The sequence below is a fragment of the Sinocyclocheilus grahami genome, unplaced genomic scaffold (genome assembly GCF_001515645.1).
Source record: "Sinocyclocheilus grahami isolate Dianchi unplaced genomic scaffold, SAMN03320097.WGS_v1.1 scaffold47.1, whole genome shotgun sequence".
Taxonomy (NCBI): Eukaryota; Metazoa; Chordata; class Actinopteri; order Cypriniformes; family Cyprinidae; genus Sinocyclocheilus; species Sinocyclocheilus grahami.
This window is the reverse complement of record NW_015505226.1, coordinates 1,608,365-1,616,784: the sequence shown is the minus strand read 5'-3', so window position 1 is coordinate 1,616,784 and position 8,420 is coordinate 1,608,365. Positions and strand designations below refer to the sequence as shown.

General features: G+C 37.0%; 1 protein-coding gene across 2 annotated transcripts in view; it reads right to left on the bottom strand.

Annotated features, from left to right (window-relative positions):
* Positions 1-393: 393 nt before the first annotated feature.
* The window catches only part of LOC107582707 (protein OS-9-like), a 15,981-nt gene continuing 7,954 nt past the window's right edge, over positions 394-8,420 (bottom strand). The window contains exons 11-15 of one of the 2 annotated variants that reach the window (XM_016268647.1): positions 8,407-8,420; positions 8,082-8,316; positions 6,756-6,977; positions 6,022-6,131; positions 394-1,462 (exon numbers count right to left, since the gene is read on the bottom strand). The exon at positions 8,407-8,420 is cut by the window's right edge and continues 232 nt beyond it. In XM_016268647.1, coding sequence (XP_016124133.1) covers positions 1,325-1,462; positions 6,022-6,131; positions 6,756-6,977; positions 8,082-8,316; positions 8,407-8,420 — 719 coding nt within the window. In that variant the 3' untranslated portion in view covers positions 394-1,324. The remainder of the gene's footprint in view (positions 1,463-6,021; positions 6,132-6,755; positions 6,978-8,081; positions 8,317-8,406) is intronic. The other variant, XM_016268648.1, reaches the window with a different exon arrangement.

The following is an 8,420-nucleotide window of genomic DNA, read 5'->3' as shown; positions in this document are numbered from 1 at the left end:
TTCAACAGGTTTCTGAGATTAAACATTTATTTAGTAGTACAAAAATCTCGTATCTTGTGGCCCAGCTAACAATTTTTGGTTCCCAGAACGTAGTATTTGGTAAAAAAACACAAAAACAAATGGGAACCAAAAACTAACAGTAGGGGAACGTTCAGTGTTTGCTGGGGTGACCTTTAAAAACCCAAAGCTACTGTAAGCTATTTTTCGGAGCGTCCAATTGTTTGGACAAACAAGTAGTTCCGCCCCAAACATACGCCACTAACAGAGATCCGCCACCAGGTTCTCTGATTGGGCTGCCGTCAGACTTTTTCTTCTACTTTAATTTACTGTTTGCCAACCACAGGGGCTCTCACAGAGACAGTGTGATGTCTCAAGACATATTTCAGTGGCATGTTTTTTTTTTTTTTACTTAATTGCTTACAGAAGCTTTAAATTGAAAGTATGCCTTAAATTATCAACAAACAAATCAAATACTGCAGCAACATTATTTACAATCGACCAAAGTATGATGATCATTCAAAACATTTACAACAAAGAGAGCCCTTGTCTGCTGGCAACATGGAAGCAGTGGCTAAATGCAGTAGATTCCCAATGTTTGGCAACAGTTTTTGTCCCAAGTTCTAAACTAAGAATTAAGACCAAACTGAAGCAGTACACTGAATAATTTGCTAAGGGCAGGGCCAGGCTAAGGAGTTGTTGAATAGCTGTAGATGTTTGCCACAGTTGTGAACCAGTGGCCAACAATATTAAAAACAAAACACAACATATGAATTAAGTGCCAGAAGAAAACACTGGTAGGACACTGCTTCAATTTGCATTACAGTGACTCATCATTCATTCAATCTGCATCAAGCTCCACCGCCATTCTGTACTGAATCCAGATTTTCTGACTTTCAAGAGCAACCAAGACAAACAAAATCACTGTTTGTCCAAGGATGAGACCATGTTGGTTCAGACTGTCTTTGCAAAACAAACTTTGACATGCATACTAACTGATGGTTTGTCTGCATGTGAGAGAGGAGAATGGTCTGTGTCACACACAGACATAAAGCACAACACAAATGAAATGTGTATATTTGTATATTTGTTAAAAAAAAAACAATTCCAAGATTGAAATCAGGCAAGAATATAAACCACTCACAGATGCCCATTCAGGAAAATAAGAATTCACGGCAGTGGACTGAATCCCTCACAGGGTTCAAATGACTTAAATGGTCTAAGAGAGCAGTTTGGTTTTGATGCATGTGTCGACCAGGCAGTTTATAGTTCAGAGAACGCTGGATGCCCTTCTTCAGGTTAACTGCTTGAGAGAAGAGGAAAAGGCTCAAAAGTCTGTTTCATCAGAATCACTGTTTCCTGTGGACTGGCTCTCTTCCTGTTTTTCTCCCCAGACAAATTTGTAGTTATTCTCCAACTCTTGCTGTCTCTTCTGCTCTTTGTATACTTCTTCTGTACCTCCCGTCTGCACACAAAAAGAGTAAACACCAATTTATTTACCTGCTGAATGTAAGAAACAAAGCATGAAAAAGGCCTTTTCCTTAAATGACACTGAAATGTGTAAGGGGCATTTATATTAAAGGGGTCACATCATGCATTTTCTTTTAAATTAATTAAACTCACAATTATAACAATTGTGCACCTAAAATAGTCATAATTCCCTCTCTTTCTCTGCCCATTAAATTTTTGCTGCTTTGCCTTTAAAGGGGTCATATGCTGCTGCTAAAAAGAACATTATTTTGTGTATTTGGTGTAATGAAATGTGTTTATGCGGTTTAACGTTAAAAAAACACATTATTTTCCACATACTGTACATTATTATTTCTCCTCTATGCCCCGCCTTTCTGAAACGCGTTGATTTTTACAAAGCTCATCGGTCTGAATAGCGAGGTGTGCTCTGATTGGCCAGCTATCCAGTGCGTTGTGATTGGCCGAATACCTCAAGCATGTGACGGAAATATTACACCCCTTACCATACTGTGATGGTGTGTCCCGGCCGGAGTGCCGAGACATAAACATTAAAACCCATTATAAACGAGGCATTTGTTGCATCCAGTGGGGACATAATTACGGATTATGATGACTTATACTGTCTTTTTACACGTTGTGTTGCATCGTGTCGCATACACATAAAACCTTGTCTGCATTTGTGATCGAGAAATGTCAAACAACAAGCGCTACTCTACACTGCTCAAAACTCGCGTTTGAATCATCAGTGGCAAATTCTTTAAATATAAAAAAATTTACTTACAGTCTGTGAGTCAGAACAGCAGGCATTGTAGTCTACTCTACCAGGATCAGGAAACAGTCCTCCATAAAATGCGCTGCACACATCTGAATATTTGGGTCAAACTGTTCTGGAACAGTGTTGTAAATACAACTTAACCACTGATTTCTAGTCGTGTCCTCTTTTGGAAGGCCAAACAAAGTAGTTTCGCTTTCACAACGAAACAGCGTCACACACCGCGGCCTTGAGTGAGCGGAGGCCGGCTTGAGTGAGCAGAGGCAGGCGGGCTTGCGGCAACCACGTGACGACCCCGGGCTGAACTCCGCTTCGTCCACGGTGAAAGCCGATCCAGCGATCCACAGCGCAAAGTTGATGTATTTCCTCAGTGACCAGCACGGATCAGCTCCAGGCATGATGAAGCAGAAATCGTCCTCTTTTGGAAGGCCAAACAAAGTAGTTTCGCTTTCACAATGAAACACACATTGCATTCACGACATGGCAGCGGCAGCAACAACACTACAGCGAGAATAAAAGTTATGCCTTCTTTCTTTGCGTGAACATTTGGGCGGCGTTATGCAAATCTTCCCACATTGTGACGAAGTCATGTGGGGGCGTGTTAGAACGAGCCGTTTTAGGGGGGCGTGGCAGAGTCTTAACTTTTATAAAGAATATCTCTTTGGTTTTGAGACTTTAGTCTTTGCAACTTTACAGATCTTCTTTATGCACCAAGAGCATGTAACACTCCAAAGAGAAAGGAAAAATTGAAATCGCATCATATGACCCCTTTAATATTTGCTGTTAAAGGCCGTCTTCTAATATTTACTTGTGGACAATAGGTTTTCTGTTGGGTCCAGTATAAAATTCTGTACAAATTAAGCATTGCATTGTTCACAAAACAATCCATGCGGAAATCTGCAGTTTGTAATATTGGGATTCTTCAGAAAATATGCAAAGTTTCAGGTGCTACACATGGCTAGAAACACAATGTTCGACCAACATTCCACTCTTATTATTTGCTGTTAAGGTGTGGTCTCACATACAGTTGTTTGGTGAAATTTCACAGGCTAAATTCCTGCACAAATGGGAGTTTTGCGTGAAGGTGAAAACAATTCCCTGAATTTGCCACATCAACCAACAGAAAGCTGCTCAGTTTAAAAAAAGTGACTTCTGTGTGAGCTGTGCTTCATGCATTGCCACACTATTTACAATCAACCTTTTTACCCTCAAAATTGTGGGTGTGACCAAAAATGTGACCAAATGATAAACAGTATCTATGAAGCTTTCTTTTTAGTACCTTACTGTGATTAGGTGGGTTTCATAACAAACCATACATCAATGGAAAGCTCCATATCATTTAAAATTATAGTCTATTATATATTTTAGAATATTACATAATTCATCAATGCCCGTTTGTCATGTATAATACACCAACCAACCATGATCTGGCACAAGTTAAAATTTCATTGAACAACAATAATGTGAAGTAGAGCGGTCATTTTCCGTTCTTATTCATAAATCGGTTGAAAATGACATGGGACAGACGAGCTTATTTGTGGAGTGATCTGGATCTGCGGTTTGTGTCATTTTATAAATCAAATTAGGTCTACATCGCTGAGAAAATGGATGCTAAATGACTACAAAAGGACTGCACAAACTGTGCAGCGCCAAAAATTGCAATAATAGTAATCAGTATTCCATTCACTTATATTTATGTATGATAGGCTACACCGTTTACTATTTTATGAAGCTTAACTATCATAGTTAATGAAGCCCAAGTGCCACCTACAGGCCTATTATGTGAAGTGCAGGCTGGCGAAATGGTGACGTGAAAGGACTTTATCATATTACCATTTTTGATAATTATGCAGCATTATGAATGTGCCTTATGCTCATCAAGCATGCATTTATTTGATCAAAAATATGGAAAAAAAACTGTAATATTGTGAAATATTATTACAATTTAAAAGTGTTTTTTTTTTAAATATACTTTAAAATATAATTTCTGATGCAAAGCTGAATTTTCAGCATCATTAGCCTACTCCAGTCTTCAGTGCATGATCCTTCAGAACTCATTCTAATATGCTGATTTATTATTAATGTTTGAAACAATTGTGCTGCTTAATTATTATTTTTTTTTAATACTTTTTTGGGGTTCGTTGATGAATAAAAAGTTAAAAAAAGAACAGCCTTTGTTCAAAATAGAGATGTTTTCTAACAATATAAATATTTACTATCACTGTTTCTATTAACAAATCCTTGCTGAATAAAAACTAATTTCTTTCAAAAAAATAATACTGACCTCAAGCTTTTGAACGGTAGTGTATATTGTTACAAAAGCTATATTTTAAATAAATGCTGTTCTTTTTTTAACTTTTTATTCATCAAAGAATCCTGAAAAAAGTATCACGTTTCCAACATTGATAATAAATCAACATTGTATAAAATATATTTTAAAGTATATTCATATTTTGATCAAATATATGCAGGCTTGATGACCATAAGTGACTTGCAAAAATATAAAATAGTAATGTATCCAAACGTTTGACCTATAGTTTTTTTTTTTTTAATTGCCCCCATTTTACATTTGAGCCCCTGCGGAACTCTGCAAAAATTTACTTAAGTAATTTTAGTAACCTAATTCATTATTTTTTATTAAATCAAGCATGATATAAAAACAAAAGTAACTTTTATTTCGAAAGCTGTCAGTAAAGGGGGTATGTTTTGTATTATGTTAATTAGGTTTAATATCACGTTATACGCCATTTTATAATATTATACCCGATTTATTCACATTGTATATTAACTTATATTTATATAAGTATATTATCAATTGTTAGATTTTACTTACAATAAAATTGTGACAAGAATGAAAATGCTTTTTGTCACAATGCTCAGAAGACACGATGTGAGCTTGTAATTTGAATGTGAGACCTTCAAGGCTAAACATTGTTTAAACCTATGAATTAACTAATATTTATTGTAGACCACAGCATATCGTACATTTTATTGTTCGCCTTGACACGTCTGTGTGTGGTGGCTCTTGATGCCTTGACCCCAGCCTCAGTTCATTCCTTGTGAAGTTCACTCAAATTCTTGAATTGATTTTGCTTAACAATCCTCATAAGGCCGCTGCGGTTCTCTCGGTTGGTTGTGTATCTTTTTCTTCCACACTTTTTCCTTCCACTCAACTTTCTGTTAACATGCTTGGATACAGCACTCTGTGAACAGCCAGCTTCTTTGGCAATGAATGTTTGTGGCTTACCCTCCTTGTGAAGGGTGTCAACGATTGTCTTCTGGACAACTGTCAGATCAGCAGTCTTCCCCATGATTGTGTAGCCTAGTGAACCAAACTGAGAGACCATTTTGAAGGCTCAGAAAACCTTTGCAGGTGTTTTGAGTTGATTAGCCGATTGGCATGTCACCATATTCTAACTGCTGCTCAGTTTTAAAAAAGTGACTTCTGTGTGAGCTGTGCTTCATGCATTGCCACACTATTTACAATCAACCTTTTTACCCTCGAAATTGTGGGTGTGACCAAAAGATAAACAGTATCTATGAAGCTTTCTTTTTAGTACCTTACTGTGACTAGGTGGGTTTCAGTTTACCGGAATACCGAATAGGTCTCATTGATGGGTAAATGTGAGCATGTCACACTTTTTATTGTGCAATGAACACTTTTATCTCAAATGATGAAGAAATTTTATTCTATATGACCTTTTTAGTGAACTTGCAGGTATGTGTTGCTTTTTATACATTGCAGGTGAACACTTGTTGTATAGTTGTGTGTATAGTCATACCAGAAGGTTGATGAGAAGCTCTCTAAATGATTTTGTATCCTCCTCAGTGAGCCACTGGTCTCCTGCTTCCTCTGCTGTTTTACGGGTTAAAATCTTCACCTCAATCTTTCCTGAAAAACAGGCCCAAAAATCCTTAATCATTCACATGTTAACGTAAACAATTATACTCTTATAGTTTAACAATAGACAAAAAACAAAATGCTTATTTTTCATTCCCATACACAGTTAATAAAAGAAATAAGTAGAGACAGAAATGATGCATGCAGAGATGGTAATGAAGGAAAGACAAATGAAGTGCTGTCAAACTCCTACATTTTCACATTCTGTCAGCCTAAAAATCATCTCTACTCCAAAACCAGAAAAACAGGAGCAACAGCCACCACCCTCTACTGATAAATGTGAGCGTACACGAAACCTATAATGCTTTCTTCTTTCAAAGCAATTCCTAAGACAGAAAAGGACATCCTCCTCCTTTCTCTGCAGCCATGCATAAGCCAGCATCAAGGGAAAAACAAAATTACTGGAATCATGAAGTTTAGATGTGCCTTAGTGGAACAGAGTCAAAGAGAAGAAAAGTTGTGCTTATTTGAGGAAACAAGTTACTCAGAGCAAAACCCAGCCCCAGTCAGAAGAATAATTTAAGATTTTGTGGATGAAAGATAAAGTCTTTGCTCCACTCACAAAGACACACACAGGGAAATAAGAATACTTTAGGTGTGTGTGTTCCGGCCTACCTTCGGCCTTGATGCCGGCTCTCTCTAGCTGCTCTTTGACCACTTCCTGAATCTGCTGCCACTGGGGGTCGCCCTCGCCCAGTTCCTTCACCTTCACACCCCCCTCACCACCATCATCATCATCATCGTTGCCCCCGGTAACCGCTCCTGCAGCCACACCTCCGCCCACCTTATATTTAGTCACCCTGACTTTTACCTGCTCGCCACTGCTGCCCGCTTGGGCTTCGGTGATGAGAGACAGAGGGAAGGGCAGGTTACTGCGGATACGGCGGAAAATTCCCCCTCCCTATTTTATGTAATATAGTCTATCTCTAAAAACATAAATTGCACAACAGAATGATACTGTGTAGTATTAGTGGTGACAATGATTTAGTATACAGATAAAGTATATAGTGGCCCCACAAAGTATTTGGACCATAGTTTGCTGATTATAAGTTAATGCAAGCATTCAAAAGGTTGGGGTCAGTAATTTTTTTAACGCAAGGATGCATTAAATTGTCAAAAGTCACAGTAAAAAAAATATATAATTTTACAAATATTTCTATTTCAAATATATGCTGTTGTTTTGAATGTTCTATTAATCAAGAATTCTGAAAAAATGTTTACAAAAATGTTAAGCAGCACATCTTTTTTTAACATTGAGAATAATAAGGAATGTTTCTTGAGAACCAAATCAGCATATGAGAATAATTTCTGAAGGATCATGTGACTCTGATGACTGGAGTAATGGCTTTTTCATCACTGGAATAAATTATATTTTAAAATATATTATAATAAAAAAAACAGAGAAAACATTTTAAATTATAATATCAAAATATTATTTTAAAAACATTTTTCAAATCTTACCTAAGATTTCAACTTAAATTTTTGAACAGTAATGTTATCACTAAAATTATGATAAAAGCATTTGCATCCAGTAATTTCTTTGCGGGCAGTCAAAGGTTAAACACTTAAAGTAAAGTGAAAAGGACTAACATCATTTGTTTGCAGATGATTGCTTTGAGGCCACTGTATAATGAATCCATATCCATTATACTCAAATTTACAGACATTATACTATCTATTTAATGAGGAAAAAAAATTAACTTAAAGCAAATGGGCAAATGGCTGCAATATAACAAAGAGTGAAATTTAAGGGGGTCTGAATACTTTCCGTACCCACTGTATATATATATATATATATATATATATACACATATGTGTGTGTGTGTGTATGTATAGTATAATATACTCAAAAGCAGGTTCTATGATTGCCTGAGGTGCCATCCATTCTACCATCAGTTCATTCATGCACTTGTTCACTCAGTATCCATTCTGTACATTTACCTGGTGTTTTGGGAACCAGGTTTGGGCTGCCAGCAGAAGGGCGTCCCTCTGTCTTATGCTGTGTGTGCGTGCTTTTATGCATTTCTGTATTTTTTTCTGTTTCTAGTTGACTCTCATGTCCAGTCTTGTCTTCAAGATGGTCCAGAAGTTTCCCCAGTGTGTTTTCTAGAGTTTGCGTAGTCTGAGAGCGATCAAACTCGCCCTTAAGACCTTCATTCTCTAACTCCTGCTGAGCCTGGGAGATAAAAACATGATAGAGTATATTCACTGACAAAGCTTTTGGCTGATTGGTACAAGAACAGTCTATAACAGTAGTAACTCATACTTCCTCTATGATGT